This window comes from Barbatula barbatula, assembly GCF_947034865.1.
Source record: "Barbatula barbatula genome assembly, chromosome: 12".
Taxonomy (NCBI): Eukaryota; Metazoa; Chordata; class Actinopteri; order Cypriniformes; family Nemacheilidae; genus Barbatula; species Barbatula barbatula.
This window is the reverse complement of record NC_136775.1, coordinates 5,492,913-5,512,343: the sequence shown is the minus strand read 5'-3', so window position 1 is coordinate 5,512,343 and position 19,431 is coordinate 5,492,913. Positions and strand designations below refer to the sequence as shown.

At 40.4% G+C, this 19,431-nt stretch overlaps 1 protein-coding gene across 2 annotated transcripts in view; it reads right to left on the bottom strand.

Moving 5' to 3' along the window:
• The window catches only part of rbms3 (RNA binding motif, single stranded interacting protein), a 156,325-nt gene that overhangs the window by 8,192 nt on the left and 128,702 nt on the right, over nucleotides 1–19,431 (bottom strand). For both annotated transcript variants that reach the window (XM_079470227.1, XM_079470226.1), the window contains 4 exons: nucleotides 8,806–8,912; nucleotides 7,169–7,212; nucleotides 4,540–4,636; nucleotides 2,301–2,351 (listed from right to left, as the gene is read on the bottom strand). In XM_079470227.1, coding sequence (XP_079326353.1) covers nucleotides 2,301–2,351; nucleotides 4,540–4,636; nucleotides 7,169–7,212; nucleotides 8,806–8,912 — 299 coding nt within the window. The remainder of the gene's footprint in view (nucleotides 1–2,300; nucleotides 2,352–4,539; nucleotides 4,637–7,168; nucleotides 7,213–8,805; nucleotides 8,913–19,431) is intronic.

Sequence of the window (19,431 nt, the reverse complement as noted above, 5' to 3'; positions counted from 1 at the left end):
TGGGGATTCTTCTCCATACTGTGATGGAAAGTAACAGGGACTGTTGAGTGATGGCCCTCTGGGTGGTGCATTTTGGGTAATCGGTTGGTTGGTATGTATGCCCCGCTTTAGAGAACAGGTGCTTTTTTTATGTTCAATTGAAATCCTTATCAAATGTGATAGATTTACTAAAGTAAACATTTTGTCATCATTTATTCGACCTGAGGTCGTCCAAATCATCTGTGGAACACATGAAGATTTTTTAAGAAATGTCTCAGTGGTTTTGTTCCACATTTTTTTTATTGTGTCCATACAATGGAAGTCAATGGGGGCCAATGTTCTTTGGCTTTGGTGTGTTCTGTAGAAAAAGTGAGTCATACAGGTTTGGAATGACATGAGGGTGAATAAATGATGAATTATTTAAAAAAAGTTTTCGGGGTGAACGATTTTAAAAGTTTGTCTTTTTAGAGCATGAACTACACACAAAAATAGTTAAACTTTGTTGAAAAAACATAGTTAGTTGCAAATTATTGATATTTTACATATATATATATATATATATATACTTAAACCTACAATTTTCTAAACCTTTTGAACTGAACCATTTTTAAGATTGTGTAAATTAAAATAATCTCCAGGTCTCCAAATCTCCAAAGTGTAAAAATGTCCTGACATTTATTTTCAGGTCGTCCATGAGTGTTGGGGGATTGACAAGCATTAACCAGCATAAAACACGACATATATTAATTACATGTTGTAATAAAGTGTCTCATGGAGAAGAGAGGACACCCATACGCACACGCACGCACGCACAGCTTATCTGATTTGTATAATAATGCATAACTCAGCTGTATGGCTAACATAATCAGCAGGTCACAACAGCAGGTGCACTTAAGACAGTGATGAAGTAAAACACGCACAAACACACACGCACAGGCACACAGAGACATGCACAGGCACACACACACACGAACAGGCACACAGAGACATGCACAGGCACACACGCACACGAACAGGCACACAGAGACATGCACAGGCACACACACACACGAACAGGCACACAGAGACATGCACAGGCACACACACACACGAACAGGCACACAGAGACATGCACAGGCACACACACACACACACTGCAGTGCGGAGAGAGAATTCAGAGTGCTTCCATTGTCTGCTGATCTGCTTAAACCCTCATCGTTGGCTCCGGTCGCTATGGTCACGTGTATCCACGGTAACAAGGTGGCAAATGCAGCAGCGTTCTCCAATAACAATGCGTCCCTTTTCTCAGCCACTTTTAATTGCTTTCTCTCTTCGCGGGATCCACAAAGAGAAAGGAAGAAAGAAAAAACATGACTTCTCCAGGTTTTTGTTTTCTTTCCAGGAATTTCAAATTAGAGATCAGTTTGCAAACTCCCACTGCCTTTTCAATAGTCTCTCTCTCCCAGGCAGCTGAGGTCTTATTTGACGGGTTGCCAGATCATTAGATTTGAGGTTTTGGTTACAAACACATTTACACAACATAATCATCATTATCAAACCTCCCGTCCTATTACACACATACCCAAAATGTGGGATATCATTATCTAGTCAGACAGACATCTGCCCCTTCTTCTGCATTCTGCTGTCTCTCCCTGCATTCACCTCCGTCTGCCTGCTGCGGATCTGGAAACAGCTGACTGAAGCCTTTTCCAGCCCCTGCCAAGGAAAAAGGACTGATCCCAGACTACCTCCGGCCGTTTCCAGGGTGGAATGCAGACCCTTGGCTTACAGTAACTCCAAGTTCAGGTGAGAGACAGAGGACAGACCTCCAGACTTTGGTCACTTCTTGATACGAGACTTCAAGTAGGGGTACAACGAAATCAGAGGTAGTTTGTGCGCTTTGTTTGTGTGTGTATTTGTGGAGTGAGACGGGGGAACAATAGACAATCTCTTCAGGTTGACAAAGTTGTGTCGATTGGGGCTCAGACAGGGGATCTATTTATCTGATCCAGACTGCGGACTGACTGGAGGCAGGAGATACAGCGACTGTACTGGCTCTTAAAGGGACAGTTCACCCAAAAATGGTGAATGAATGACTTCAAACTTTTCATTTTGGATGGAATATTCCTTTAAACGCCTGCACGTCCCATCTCCCCACGTCCCACTGCTCTTCCACAAGAGGGCGCACTCTCGAAAGCCGCATTTTCTTTTCACTCTCTCAAAAAGATAAAGTCATTCACTCTCACCTCATTCCTCTCCATCCTATCTATTTGTTTCCTTCAACACCGTACATCCCAGACACACACACCAAGATTAATGAGCGCCTCCTGAGCAGCACTTACCGTAGGTTGCATAACGTACTGTTGGTGTGGCATCCACGACGTACTCTGGACCTGTGGGCGGAAACCAGCATTTCTTAATTTCACTCCTCGCCTCTCCCCTGCTGCCTCCGAGCCCCGATTCCCACAGAAGAGCCGAGGCAGGAGCGAGTAATACAGTGTGATAATTACACAGGGATCGGAATTCTACAGACGGCGATATTGCCTGCTAATTACAGCGCCGCCGCAGCAATTTCATCATCTCGGGCCGACTTGTACCCCAAAAATCATTCCTTTCATCTCGGCCTCATTGTAATTCTCAACAAAATGCCTCTCAGTCCAACGATTATTTCAGTAAGGACACAGTAAACTTATGCATTGTTTTTGAACCGCAAGCACGCTTCCGGTGAATCTTTGACTCCAAGACTTCTTTTGTTTAATTACATTTTTAATTAAGCTAAAATTTAATTTAATTAAGCTAAAATGTGACTTTTGCCTCTATATTGCCATCTCTGCTTGAAACATAAAATTACAGGTTATTTTACATAATTATCATTGTGTACAGTTGACATTTCACCTTTTAGATTTTAAGGTTTTGAGCTAGGTGTCGAAGAACTAAATTACAATCCCTCCGCTAGAGAAAAAGAATGTCTTTAGACTTTTGCCAGAAACTTTATATTCAAACAGTTGTAGCTCTTCTGACAACTAGCCGTAAACTCCCATACATTATATTTTTAACTCATTGCGAAAGTGAGGTAGAGCCGTTGCAGGTGTCTAAATTTATATTCTGTGTCCTTTTATGTTGTTCTAGGAAGAAAAGCCTCTGGGATTTGTTCATCACTGTGATCTGCCTCGGGCGTTTCTCTCTCTCTCTCTCTAAGTCCAATAAGATGTGTAAGCACACACCTTGTCTGTCTCTCCAACTGCTAAAAGATTCATGCTCTCCATCTCACTCTTTCTCGCTTTATTTCTCTCCTTTCCTGTCCTTTCACCAAAGAGGGGGAAGAGCTGGGCCCTCCTTCTATTCATTCGAAGTTCTAGAGGAGAAATAAAGGTAGCGCCGCATCGATTTTCTGTCGGCTGAGATTCGAACCCGTTTCTGTGGCTTCAGTGCATTTTGCAATTTTAAATTAATTCGAAGGCCGGCAGGGCGCTTTGCACATGATATCTCAAAATATGATTAAGAGATAACCTCGCTGGCGTGCGATATTTATCCCGCGAATGCATGCTGAGAACTCAGACTTGTACTAGCGGCGCTCTGGTCAGCGTGGGTGGTTTGTATGTATGTTTTTGTTTCGTGTGTGTGCGTTTGCGCAAGGACGAGGTTCTCGTGAGGACGGGAGGTACAGGATCTAAAAGGCTTTGCTATTATCTAAGCTCAGCATTGTTTTGTTTAGTTTAGCTTAAGCCAAATCAATTAAGAATGCTCATAGTCACTGTTTGCTCGATTTGTCTGACTGCAGGGTGAAAGAACAGAGTTGATAGGGTTTCCTAACATATTGAGAGATATGGAAACGCCATGTGTTGTTGGAGGTTTTTTATCTTTGTTTATACGTAATATTGTCTTTTAGTTGGGTCTGTGCTGTTGTGTCTATGCGTGTGCGTGTGTGTGTATGATTTTCTTTACAGAACCTATTATTAATTTTACCTTGGGAAAAATTAAAATAGAAAAGCATTAAGATAATAAAGAAATAGAATCGATTAATGGCATCAGGAATAAATGTCTGTGTTGATAATACATGTCTGTGTACTATGCATATTAGTCTTGTATAAAAACATACAAATAAAGATTGATAAACATTTATATATATTTAAATATGTAAATATTTATTTAATATGTATACATGTATGTGTTTGTCTAGGTGTTTATAAATACAAATGAACATGCACAGTACACAGACTTATAATACGTAAACACAAACTTTTAATCTGGATGTGACAGCCCCACATATAATAAAACACAAACTTTTAATCTGGATGTGACAGCCCCACGTATAATAAATAATAAATATTAATAATATATTCTATATTAAAAAATATCAAATCTGACTCTGTGATATATTCATAACAATACACACAATAGGTCTATAATATGTATATATAGAATATAAAGTCTGTCTCGTGACATACTAAATGTTTTACTGAAAATGTAGAAATGCCGTCGTGTGTGGGTTCATCTATTCAAAGTCTCTACCATGACAGGAAAACAAATGTGTGGATGTGTTTATTCTTTCTAAATGGTGTGTATAGGCTGCGATCTTACCTGATATGTGGAGACTGGAGAGGCTGCTATGAATGGAGTGATTGACGTCTGGGCGATCATGCGGTTTGTGGAGATGCTATACGGTGAGGAGTAGAATCTGCAATATACACAAACACATACACACCATCAGTGGGTCTGTTTGAAGGTGTTTCATTACAAAAAGAATGACGATGGGGTCCCTAAAGAGGCGGTATTCATCTGTTTTCACTTTGGCTAAAATGAATAATATTCACTTCCCTTGGATGCTGAACCTACCATGGGACAAATATCAAGCAGAACTAACTGCATTTGTGCATGTCAGTTCTCTCGTAATGTATTATGTTTCCGTTTACGTGTTTTTTTAAGTTTGTTTATCTTCATAGGCTTATCTCACATTCTATTTGCAGATGCTTGGAGGCCATTTACACGAGACCGTTTTCAACTAAAAACGTATGTTTTGGCTGTTCGTTTTTGTGTAAACGAATTTTGGGTGATTGAAAATGGCAACTTTTGAAAACGGATCTCAATGTGCAAGATTCGGAAAACTATGGCATTATTGTTTCCGTGTAAACTCTGAAGGAGAGACGTACTATATTTCTCCCTCAAAAAGTAGATTTATTGCACTACCACAGCCACCGGAGACATAGTATTTATATGCACACTACTATAAACATACATACACGCCGACAAAGTGTATTAAAAGTGCTTTTTAGATTAAAACAGTGTTGGGCTTCTTTATAGCGCGACAGCGCCATCCACTGGCCTGGCATGCATAATATATCGTTTTTATTAGGTTTCTCGGATCCATGTAAATGCAAATTGTCTCGAAAAAACGCTGTCGTGCGTATGTGAAACTTTCAAAAAACTGAAAGTTTTTCCTTTGAGTTTTTGATCGTGTCAACATACTCTTAACCACACTGTTTTTTCCAATAGCTACACTTCTAAGGCAGGACTTTATTTATCATTGTGTACCTAGGACGGACATATTTCATCTGCGAGCGCTGTTGCTAGGTTGTATTGATTAGCTTGTCTGGAAGCTGAGAAATGGAGCGTGGGGAAAGAAACGCTGTCTGCCCCCAGAGAGCCAACACTCCCCGAGAGCTGTCAGAGTCATGCAAGACAACCTGAGTGAGAGCAGAACGTCACATGTCTGGAAAGGAGGTAACACAATCTTGGAAGAGGGTTAAAACGTGGAATGCAGTTGACGTTTGTATTACAATCTGACATTGAGATGGCACAGACAGAGGTTAAACCATTAAGACTGAATTATAAACTCCGAAGTAAATGCGTTTAATAATTTACTGCATGAGCTGATATTGTCATTTATTTCTATGTATCTGCTGTTATTTATTGATCTTATTTTACTTCTACTTATTTCGTTTTAGTGGCTGATACACTCAAGTCATTTAGGTTCAAATTAACCTTTGTTTTATTATAGTTAAAGCGTCCTAAACACATTTAAAAAATAAAATTTGTTTACTATTTGCATAGTAGTAAAAATACAGTATACAATTTATATTTGTGATGCACTGATATATTGGCCTACAATCGGTCAAGATAAAAGCTATTTTGTTAGCTCTGTATATAGAAAACATCCTCAGTTTGATGTTCAATATTAATAGTCATTATGTGAATTAAATTATTAACGTTCAGAAATATTCATTTAATTGTTAGAATCTTTATCGGCAGATATCACTCTTGATGGAGAAATTTAGTATCTGTGCATGTCTAATTGATATAAATATAATTGTAAACACCAGGCAAACAGCACCAAGTTTATAAAACTAAATTATTTGTCTTAAATACTCGTGCATGTAACATCTGTTTAAACCAGTCTGCAGGTGCTTGCTGAATATGTTTTTGCACTAAAATACCACCCACAAACATGGCACAACCGTGTGTAGTAAATTCCCCCCACAATATATTCTCTAATATGGTGATGAAAAGGAGACCAGAAACAAATAAAGCATTTCCCCTCCTCAGCACATTCTCGTCAGCTCTGTTATTTAAAATTCACAATCTGCTTTCTATTCCCCAATGCATTTTTTTGTCAGTCTTTATTTCGCTCGCTTTCTGAAAGACAGGAAGTGCTGAGTCAGGAGTGCAGAGGGAGTTAAAATGTGCAGGAGAGGTGGCCACTATGACTCTTTCCCAGAGGGCCGGATCACATGCAGTGTTGGCCGCTTCGTCCGCAAGAACAAACTGACAGAGATGGTTTTATTTCCCTGAGCCCAGCACCCAACACCTGACGAAACACTTACACCCTACAGTGCAACAATAGCATAAAATGCAGATGGGACATGACAGCATCTGTGTGTGTGTGTGTGTGTGTGTGTGTGTGTGTCATCTCGGACTTTGCTAACTCTAGTGTGAGAACAGATTCACTGCTGAGGGTTTATCCAAGTTCACTACTTCACTATGGCAAACCTTAAAGCGATAGTTCACAATCCATTTATTTCTATTGTATGGACGCTAAACCAAAGTCAGACGTTGTTCGGTGACCAACATTCTTCAAAATATATTATTTTATTTACGAAGACAAGTCTACTTCTCCTTAAAAAACTGTTTGGACGGCTGGGAAATTTGCACTGGTACAAGCTGGCCTTTCCATGAATGTAGATGATGACACAAACCAGCAATTGAGTCTTACCCATTTTGCATTGCAGAGGGGTCATAGGTCAGCGTCATGCCACTCTGAAACACAAAGACAGAAAAAGAGTGAAAGATCGGTCTGGTGAAGCAAGCGTCCTATAAAATCTATTGAGTAATGCCGGCAATAGAACAGGGTCATCTAATAGGGGCCAGCCAGCGGCTCTTTATATCTTTAAAAGCACATAGCCGAGACTCGTAGCTGTGGATCTATTACCTCTGAGCGCTGGGCTGTAATACCAGACGGGCTCGGGTTCGATACGGCACAAAGTTATTTGGTATTTACAAGGCAGCAGAAAGCATAGCTCATGTTGACAGAGCAACGCCAGCTAAGTGAATAAGGGGGGAAAGCTGGCCGCTTAGACCGGTATTGGGCTGGAGCAGATAAACAACGCTCATATACTGCAGCTCGACGCATGCCAAGTTCTCCTCGGCAGGAGAGGAGACCTGGAGACTGGTGGGAAAATCATCGACCTCACCCGCGTTTGACTAGACTCTGTCTTCGGTTAATGTAGACCCCTGGGCCTGCGTATTGAAAACCATCGCAAAAAAATAGACGCCTTCATGAGAGAGCTCAGCCAAAGGGACGGCGGCTGCCAGCTACTCATAATGGGCGTTCACGGTCTGGTCGGTATCTGGGCAAGCTTCCCCCGCTGCGTCATGCCAGCAGCTGGGGCTGCCCAGAAAACGCCAGTTGTTCACCTTGCCGCCATTTTCACATCAGCCAACGAGACTCACTTTTCGGGAGTAAAAACAAGAGAGGGGAGATTAAAGGACTTGGGGATAGATCGGGCCAGATGTCTCTGTCTTTCTTTCATGACTTTCTCACGCCTCTTTTCAGATTTATATAAAATAAATATATGTCCTATACTCTAAAAAAGTCATTTGTCTTGTTTTTCAGAACAAATATAAAATAATTCTTAAAGCAAGAAACATTTACTTGAGAAGCTAAATGAAAAAATAAAGTCTTCTACTATAAAGTTTATGGTAAAACATATCTGGGGTAGGAAAATTAAATAAGAATTAAATACTTGATGAAAAGGAAAATCTTTTTCTTATTCAAGTCTCAAATATCCTTGCTTGTTTTAAGTTCGAACTTGCTGTTTTATTTTTATTTCTATTTTTTAAACAAATCAATCAATGAAAATAAATAAATGAAATAAATGAGAATCATTTTACTTCTCAGGTATTTTGATTAAATAATTTCTACAGTATATATTTCTACTGCAAAACAAGACAAAATATTAACAAATACTTTTTTTGGTAGCGTAGTGTTGTGTAGTCAACTCCATGAAACATTTAAAAACAATCTTTGGTTTTATGCTTTACAATTTCTATATAGACGGTTACAGCAGTAACAACATAACCAAATTTTACGTGGCCGATGAAATGTTTATACAGCATCTCTACACATTCTCTTTATATTACATTAACAAATAGAGATGTGTCCGCAATATTAGTGACGTCTTTAAACCGCTGAATCTTTCCAGCGTGAAACGTCCCTCATTCCCTCCTTAAACGATTACAACAGTCATCCTGCTATCCAGAGAAAGACTAAGAAAATGTCAGGAAGGAAACCGGACTGGAATAGTTTGTGTTGAGGATATGCTGTAAATCTCTGAGGTCCCCGACACTCACCTCTCCTTCCCTGTGCCACGGTCGGCCATTTTGAGGGTACTTGCTCTGGCTCTGCCTCTTCTTCTGTCCCCCGTCTGCAAACTTACACAGCAGCGGCTCCGTCGGGGCTGCGGAAGAGAGGGACAAAACAAAGATCAGTCAGCGAGCCAGCAGGGTATGAGAAGCAGGAGTGAAAGAGTCCCCCGTAGGTCAACCGCAGTACGATTGATGGAAAGGTTACGACCTCAGCAAAGAAAGTTGAGTGTGTTTGGAACAGAAAGGGAAATGTTACACCGCAGGTATCACACCCACACCAGGCCCACAGGGCAGCAGAGGAATATCCAATGACCTTTTGAAGTTCAACTCCCCTCGACCATCTTTTTTTCTTTATTTCCTGCACGCATCCCGTCATCGCCGCCCGCCCCCTTCTATTATGTTTTAGAAGCTTCATTGGCTGGGCTTTTGGCATGGTTTTCCTTTCAAATCCCCACCATCAAAACAACTTCCCTGGCAGGCCTTCAAAGCAGCTTGTTTGATACTTGTGAAATAACGAACGATCTGATTGCGAAAGTAAATAACCTTAAACAACATCATAACCCTCTAAACTCAGCGGAAACTTGAAAGTTTTGTAACATTATTTGTTTTGTGCGCTCACTGGAATGTGAATCCAGCTTACTATCCCATTACACGAAACAGAACAAGGAAAGCAAAGCGAGAGCGCTTCACCACAACCCGGAGGGGCCAATTCGTGCAGGAGAATTCTCGTCCAAAAGCACAAAGCAGGATGACAGGCGCTGCTCAATGTTTTCGTTCAATCATGACGGCAATACGAGTCGCGGGGCGTAAAACGCCTCTCTCAGGTCTTCCAACGCATTTGAAGGGCAGGAAAACATTCTCAAGTTGAACGAATTCCTGTACGCCGCAGCTAAGTTCAACTTGATTTGGTTTCCCCGGCAACCGCAAAAAATAATTTACAGCGGCGAAAACTTCTTGGATGATGTGATCTGGCAGAAAGCAATGATAGATGCAGGAGGAAGGTTTTTTCCTTTGTACCGTACGTACGCTCCAAGTACTTTTGCCCTCCGGCGATATGACTCTACAGTCACCTCTGAAAGTATGTTAGTTTGGCAGAGAAAAATGAACGCTTTCTCTTACATTTTTACCTGCATTGCTGTTTTTCTGACAACGTGTGAATCAATCGAAAAACGTTGTTTTGCTTTACTAATGTATCGAAAGATAATGCGCATGTGTAAATAAGCAAATACTGCACGCTAGCAGATGAAAGACTGCGAAACATGTAGCAGCTCAACTAAATATTTAGTATTCTGCAGCAGATAGAATATTAAACGGCTGTTGTTTGTTCTGTTTTGCCCGTTGTTTTGAATGGAACATGAAACAAAGACCAAAACAGATTTCACTATAAATTTGTGAAAAACACTCATTTGAGGTGATTTCACACAAGATGAACGTAATAAAACGCAGCACTTTATTTTGGGAAGTTTTAGCTTGAGGAGAGAAAAATAGGGTGAGACAATAAAGGATAGAAAATGAGATTACACGAGACAAGATGAGATGACATGAGAGAAAAAAATTACGCAAAACAAGAGACGAGATGAGAGAAAAGGAGAATAATATGAAAGAGAAAGAGGAAGTAGAGACACGGTGAGACAAAACCGAGACCAGAAGGAGAGGAGGGAAAAAATGAAGAGAGAGAAGATAAAATGGGGCATGGGAATGAGATGAGAAGAAAAAAGACCAAAGAAAAGACAGAGTAAGATAGAAGGAGATCAGAAGAGAGAGGAGAAGAGTGAAGAAATGTAAGGGACAAGTCAATGAGAAAAAAGATCAAAATAGAATAAAGGTAGTAGGTAAGACAGACTAATATCAGAAGAGATAAGAAAAGGAGTGGGGAAAAACAAGAAGAGATGACACATGGCAATGAGATGAGAGAAAAGGAGATCAAAAGAACAGAATGAGAAAATTTTAAACTAAAAGAAAATAAAAATAAAAATATTGCAACGAGGTGACAGACAATGTGTGAAAGAAGGAGACTGGAAGAAATAAGAAGAGAAGAGTGAAGGAATGGGACAAGAGAGACAAGAAAAAAGAGATAAAAGGGAAAAGAATGAAAAAAAACAGAAAAAGAAAATAAATAAAAAAATACAGAGACAAGGTGAGACTGAATGAGATCAGAAGAGTTAAGAAGACTTAAGAAATGGGACGGATGAGACAAGATGATATGACACATCGCAATGAGATGAGAGGAAAGTAGATCAAAAGAACAGAATGAGAAAAAAATAAACAACAACAACAGAGACAAGGTGAGACTGAAGGAGATCAGACGAGATTAAAAGATAAAAGTGAAGAAATGGGGCAAAACAAATTAAGATGACAAATATCAATTACATTTTTCAAATAAAAGAACAGAACGAGAAAAGAGAGAAAAGAAAAGATTACAGAGACAAGGTGAGACTGAAGGAGATCAGTGGAGAAGGAGAAGCGAAGGAACTTCTGAGGCAGGAAGATCTCGTCTCCTGTGATGTGTGCTTTGAGTTGAACCAAGGTAGTTGAACCAAGGTAGTGGAAAAGTCTCTCCTCCACCTGCGCAGAAGTCATAAGGCAACACCTGCAGCCTTGTCATCACCCTCCTATTATCCACACAAACACGCACGCTGGCCCGTGCTGATAACAGCTACACGACACAAGCGGCTCCATTGTGAAGGACAGAAAGAAAAGCAGGCAACAGGAAAGATCACAGCTTTTGCGGCAGGCTCAAAATGTTAGTGCAAGCAGCTCTCCTCCTGCCCTATCTCCTAAACAATGAGGCTGTGTGCGTATGTGTGTGTGTGTGTTTTAGCTGAGACAGTGAGAAACACCCTATATTAAACTCCCTCACAGCTTAGGTCCAACTCTAAAATAACAAGCAGCGCCATCATAAAACAGAGAAGCCAAATAACTTGGGAGTTTTTCTGCTGCTTTTGGAGCATGCTGGAATATCCATGCTGATTTTATGAGAAGGCTCTGCTCTGTTTGTTTAGTTAGTCAGGTTGCTCTGATCTCAAAGCGTTGATCCCCTCTCAAGCAGGAAAGGGTTTTGAGCTCTTAGAAATGACTGATGTCTGATTTGCTAACAGATATCAGATCTGGATGTCATCCAAGGAAATCATGCTACATACCGCACATAATTCTCACACACATACTGTACAAACCCCTTTAAACTTGCCATCAACACAAACAGAAACATATCTACAAAATACTGTTACACGAGTAAACACACAATGGCAGGTAGGGGTTGACCGAAGTATACAATGAGTAGAGACGTTTCACTCTTGTAATACTGTATCTCTATCTCAGGTGTATTCCTAGTATGGCACTCCATCACATTTAATGAGCAAAAACATGACACTATTCTTTAAACCACACACAGGACAATACATCTACAGCAACAGCCAAGTCAAAACAGACACTCAATCGTCATTTTCCATCTCAAACATTGCCTAGTGCCTGCCATATAATATTCACGGTTTATTCGATCAATTCGTGTAGCTAATACTGACTTCATGGATAGCCAGAAGAGACCTGCCTCCCCCGTTGAGCCTGGTTTCTACCATTTTCTTTCAGTACTACTAGGGTAAAACCTTATGGAGTTTTTCGGTTCTCACCACACTCGCCTTTGGCTTTCTTAGACAAAAAAGTGAAGGGAAAAGTTCACCTCAAAATCTAAATGCACAAATAAAGATATTTTAGGTGACATACGAGAGATTTCCAGGCTTATAGTTGTTGTCAAGGTCCAGAAAAGTGCTTAAGACATTTAAATTGGTCCGTCCGCTCACAGTGACTCAACTGAATTTTTTCCAAGTGACGAGAATACCAAAATAATGACTTTGATCGATATATTTTCCTCTGTCTTGCAGCATAGGCAAGATCTCCTGTCTTGTCAGTCTATGGTGCGCATTCACGAGAGCACTTCGACGCACGCGCATTCGGTTTGAGAACATATCAACGAAAGTCGTTATTTTGGCTTGTTATCGCACATTCAGTGTTCTCGTCGCTTCATAGAAAGACACTAAGACAGTTAAGAGGCTACAATACAATTCAATTTAAAGCTTTGCATTGTTAAAGACGCTGTACAAACGAAACGTCTAGACTGACACGCAACCCACAAACATCCGCAATGTTCACTTCAATATGCCGATATTTTAATCAAGATCCTCCCTGCACCTGCACGCACTAAGTGTCACAACACAGTGACATGTGTTTACAATGTCGTATGAAGTATTGAATGGAAAATTTGGATTTCATTGACTCACAGGGTTTGTATGGAATATTGCCACTTCTCATTGCTTCCTTACTTGCAACCCCCTTCAATGAGACACAAACACTTACACGGTTTAGACAACCGTGGAGGAAAAAAGGGAATTTAATGAAACACAATATGGCCGTGGAGCTGGTTTTGTATTGTAGAGTAATGTTTGTGTGTGTGTCCATAAGTGTTTCCATAACATTTACCCAAGCAGACAGTTCGAACCACACGCTTTTCCAAGCTGTTTATTAACTTTGGGTCACAGCACTGCAGATATTCTGTCGGGAAGGGGGATGGGGAGAGCAGGAGGGGGTCTGTCAATAAGATAGACATGTGTTTCTAATCCAGCGCCCGGTGTCCGGCCTGCCAACTCCTGCTGGGCTCCCACAGACCTCCAGTTTTCTCTGTGGGCGGTAGGCATTCCTGCAGCCACGCCCGAGTTTTCCACTGGCTGTCGCGTTCCCAGACCTCTCCATTCCCATCATTCCTCTTCTCCGTGCTTTTCTTGACTACCTCAACCAATACACCGAGCTGGAAAATCAGGTTTTAACCGGTATCTGTGTTTTATAACCTGGTAGATGGTTTCTAGTTTAGAACCAGCTATACACCGGCTCAAACTGGATTTTCCTAACAACTCAAGGGTACTGATGTTCTCATTACAACGTTCATGATGTTTGGATTGCTTGTTCCGGAAACAGGTTTGGATCGGTGCCGAGCGGCCTTGAAAACACCATTTGTACATGTGCTACACATAAAAGGGGCTTTGCTAGAACTCGTCGAGAGGAAATAAAGGATTGTGTTTACCAACAGGAAGAGAACTGTTTGCCCTGGAACAGTGTGCACTGAGTGGGTAGGCGGGGCGTGTGACCCTGACAAAGCTGGTGTCTACACATCGCCCACGCTCGAACGGCAACCTACCGCACAGATCTGTTTCGCTGGCAGCGCAGCGCCACTCGGACCCAAGAACGACGTCGCGGTACGGTTTTAAATTCAGCCGACGCTGTATGATGCACATAGAGAGAAAACATACAAAGCGCAAGCCGCAGCTGAGAAGCGCTGTGAGGTAAACCCACACATGAGAATGCACTGAACGCAGCTGTGGTGTTATACGTGTGTTTGTTTGCGAGATGGAAACCCCGTATTTTCACAAAGCCACGGGCGCTGAGCTTAATCCTGGAGTTTGACTCCAAGAAAATCTCTCCGATTCGCCGCTCCTACATTAAGAATCCATTCAAAACTCAATTGCTGTTCCCAGCAGAAAGCGTTTGCAGCATAGACACACACATTTATTGTCTGAAAAAAGGGCGATTAAGGTTCATGTGTCAAGCCTCTCTACTTCCCCCTTAAACCAATGCAGATACTAAAAGAATCATTTTAATTTATAGAATTACAAATGACTTTGACTAGTAAATATATTACGGCTAAGTATTATACAAGGGTACATATTATACATATAGACATTCATTTATTATTCTAAATAATGAATTGTTTAAATTTGGCAGACGCTTTTTAATCCAAAATGATTTATAGTGCATGCAAGCTAGACATTTCTTATTAGTATCTGTACATTTACATTTACATTTATTCATTTGGCAGACGCTTTTATCCAAAGCGACTTACAAGTAGTTTTTTACAGTGGCACATTACTGCAGAGCAATCAGGGGTAAGGTGCCCTGCTCAAGGGCACTTCAGTCATGACCTGCTGGCACTGAGATTTGAACCTGCAACCTTCTGATCACAAAAGTCAGAAAAATCTACCCCTAGTCATCAATGAGACTGAAAAGGAAGCTTTTGCTTAAAGTGATAGTTCGCCCGAAACCTTGATCTGTTACAAACATATTCTTCTAAATATCTTCTTTTGTGTTCTGCAGTACAAAGTCATACAAAGTCATTTGAAATGACACAAGGGTGATCAAATGATGACAGAATTTTTGCATGAATGATCTCTTTAAATCTGTGCGTCTATGATATTTTTGGGATAAAGACAAAGAAATCTCACCATCAGATCAAACTGATCTGCCAAATTTGCAATCAAAAATCAATATTAATGAAGATTTCAACATGGACTCAAAACATTTCACCTCAAATTTACAATTCCAGATTATTTCATCTACATTCTTCAATAATTTTACAGCTCCATACTCATGTATTCGAACAATAGTCAATTTGTTCCTGTTTTTATTCCTCATAAGCAATTTTGGGAAATCGGACACATGATATTTACATTTATTAAAATACTGTAAATAGTTCATAATCATATGACCAACATCAAACATGTGCCCAATGACAAAACCAAAAAAAGTGACTGACGGAAGAAACGCATTGAACTGAAACAGACTTTTCCCACTGCGATGCCCTGATCTTGGATCAGTGCTGGTAGAGCAGTTTACTCAGAGCACTGGTTTGTTTGTTTGGGCTAAAGCGGGTAAATATCACTGGCCTGTTTGACATCTCATCTCCATGGAGAGGGAGCGAGACGACAGAGACGATGCAAAGAGAGAAAGACAATACAGAGAGAGAGAGAGAGAGAGAGAGAGAGAGAGAGAGAGAGAGAGAGACAGAGAGACAGAGAGACAGAGAGACAGAGAGAGAGAGAGAGAGACAGAGAGAGAGAGAGAGAGAGAGACAGAGAGAGAGAGAGACAGAGAGAGAGAGAGACAGAGAGAGAGAGAGACAGAGACAGAGACAGAGACAGAGACAGAGACAGAGACAGAGACAGAGACAGAGAGAGAGAGAGAGAGAGAGAGAGAGAGAGAGAGAGAGAGAGAGAGAGAGAGAGAGAGAGAGAGAGAGAGAGAGAGAGAGAGAGAGAGAGGCATGCTGAGTAGAATACAAACGTTGCATAATCAGCTTAGCCTCCCCACTTCCTGCGTTTTAATGGATCTGTCTGACTTTGGTTTGGTGAATGCTGCTTTGCACAGCACGTTCTGAGAGCAGGACAGCCGAGAGAGAGAGAGAGAGAGAGAGAGAATTGTCTCAATCCTCTAATAAAACATTGCCGAATGCAAGGTCAGGAGCCAGTTGTCTGCATACTTGTTTAAAGGTTGAAGTTCATGTTTCATTTAGAGAAAAAAAAAAGATAAACTGTTGGATTGAGAAGTTAAATTACAAGCGGTGGCACAAAAACCTGCATCTTGTTAACTTATCATAAGCCATGCAGTTTATGCAGATGTTATCTGCGATGACATAGTGTTGCAGAACGTCTCCGTCTCGGGCTTGTTGTAGGCCATTTATGAACGCTCATGTTTTTCAGCTGATACTATAAAGGCTGAGCTGTGATACGATATATTACAAATAAACAATGACAAATAAGGAAAAATGAAAACAATGCATGGCAAAATGTTTACTTGGTTAAAAATCAATTGCTTTCTTAACAGTTTTCTAAGCTTCCTTTTTGCACATCACAAATTTAGTTTACTCTTTCGTTTGCGTTCGCCTTTCTGGCAGAAACAGATACAATGGTTAAAAGGTGAACACAAACTTGCAAAGCGTAACGCGATGGAAATGAAAATCATTAACCATTATTTGTGGAAAGGAGACTAAGTAAAAAAGAAAAATGTGGTTTATTCAAAAACCATGTTACATTTTGTTAAGTTTTTCTTTCTCACTATTTATATTTGTTTGTTTCTTGAAAGTTGTTTACAATTCCATGTGAACAAGAGATGTTTTTTGATTCACGAAATGATAATCAAATGATGGAGATGAGCATTATAACTGGGCATAAATCCAGAATACACTGTGGTCAATAGCCCAACCAGTCAAGCGTACGATCCACTGTTTATAAATCAAATCGGGTGCTCAAATCGTAAGGATGGCGCGATCTAGTAAACTATCTCAAAGTGTGTCTTTTGTGGGTCTCTTAACCTGGATTGGGGATTTGTGGCATGCAAATTGCACATTTTTTAAGTTACCTGATTTGCATGATTCCTTTGGAAACGCTAAATCAATGCCATCGGTGGGCGCATTTCATTCTTACTGAATTCCCACCTGTGTTTTCAGACTGTTGGTTTAAAACGCTGGAAAATGATTCCCGTGCCTGGAAGTAATTGGGAAGCATTTGCTTGCGTTTCTGTGTGTTTGCACGAAATCAAATCTGTCTAATTTGGATATGCATGACTCATGCAGCGGCGCTAATGAACACTTGATAAAAAAGACAAAAGATACTATATGTACAATATTGCTTCTTAATAGGCTCTCCACTGAAATCAGTCGCCCAGCGTGGTGCTGACTGCCGTCCTCTCTTGGGTCAGATAGAGACAGGGCTATTAGAGGATGCTCCAGATCAGATACTTCTCACTGAAACATCATTTCTCTCCCTCATTAGAATTATATCTTGTAGAAATGTGATTATCTGTGCCCGGCTTTGTTTGTGTCAGAACGCCGCTAAATCAATCAAAATATAATACGGTTTAGAAAATTTGGTTTGGCGAATTCTCAAGATAGGGCTGGTGTGAAAATGACAAAGCGTGGTGTCCTGTTTTACCCAGTTGCTGCACTCTAAAAACCCAACGGGCTCGTCACTTTATTTCCCTGCTGACATGAACTTTAGATTTATGATTTGTTAACAACTAGTCGTCGGATTTGAGGATCACATTGGCTTCATTGATCAACTGATCAAAATATTTTATTAATGTTGCTCATTTATTAATGTTGCACACATCATTTAACCAGGAAGGTAACTCTTTATGATAAGGTTGTATTTGTTAACATTAGTTAATGCATAACGTAGCTACAGTAACATGACCAATGAGCTATTTCATTGTTAGCATTTACTGTTTGTTAGTTCAGATGCATTAACAAATACAAACTTAAGTTTTTTGTTTTAAAGAAATGTTCTGGACTAAATAAATGTTGGTGGTTACCACGGAAAATAACTCAATATTTGACCTACATTTTTATATTTTATATTTGTTTTTAACAATGTATGTTATGTTTTACAAAAACATGTTTTGTAGGCTATATCATGTAACATTGAACATACAGTACTGTACAGTCCTGCAGAACATACAATTTAAACATGTTAACCTCTTTATTTCCATATTTACGACAAACACCCTCGATGGTGACACTTGATAAAAACAAGGACATGATGTTTCATATATGCTTTGACACCTCGGGTACAGTTTTCACACCTCAACAACTAACACATATTCAAGCAGTTTTCCAAAACACCTGATCCTTTCCCCACACCTGCACTTTTAAGATCTAGTTACCAGCTGCAAACATGTAAGAGAGAGAGAGTCTTTTTGCACATGTAGCTTATGCCAATAAATATGATTATTTGGAAGTGATGGGTGTAAAGGTTAAAATTCAGTCATGAGAAGTTTAAACGTAAATATATCTAATTGACGACTCATCTGTCCTGTCCAATCCACCGAAAAATGATTTAAAGATTTAAATGCATGGGGTAGGTTGCATTTTCAGTTTTTGGGGTTACATGCACAGTGTTTGCATCGTTACAATTGTTGTAAAAAACCATCCGTCTGACTCGCTGTTATGCTCTGGTGAACAGACCTTACAAGAGAGCGCTGAAGTTTTACACTGCCCTCTTACCACATTTACCACTGTCACTCCCTCTCAAAACTACAGCTGAAAGGAAACACCTTTCATTCCTGTGTGCTGAGGCATTGCCGGGTCTCTGCTGAAAAAACTGGTGTATGCGTATTCAAAGATTTTTGGAAAACAAAGCTTAGAACCAATTTTTGGAAGGTTAGATGGAAAAGGAGTGAGGGGGGACTGATGCAATGCTAGGATGCCGTGTTGCCAGGGTGTTGCCAAGCGTGGTTGCTAGGGTAATGTGGGGGTTGCATTGCTAAAACCTTGATATTGTTTTGACAACCTTTCTCTTGGCGCTAGTGGGTGTATTCTTGTCAAAGTGCTCGACTCCAACCGTCTATAGTATTCTGGTCACTGGATATGACAATGGCCCTTCCTTGGATGTAAATCTATTGCATGTTTCCTGCCGGTTTTATCATCTGCCACGCAAAAACCATAAATCAGATTGCTTGGCAAAGAAGCAGCATCCTCTCAACAGAAAACCGGACAACTGGAGGCATCAGTCATGTCGGCTGCACAAACAGCGGAGGATGAGTTACGCACTAAGGTTTAATATAGGGTACTATAGGTACTAAATAAATATAGAGAGCGAACACACAGGGAGGTAAGATGTTAGGAAAATGTGCACAGAGAATGTGAGAGGAAGATATGCCCAAGCGCCCATTGTGTTCACCAGAAAACAAACAGCTTCATTAGCACCTCCTTTATAGAATACCTCTCTCTCTTTCTCTCTCTCACTCTTTTCCACACATAGCGTGTGAGCGTCTCGTCTGAAGCTCAGACAATCC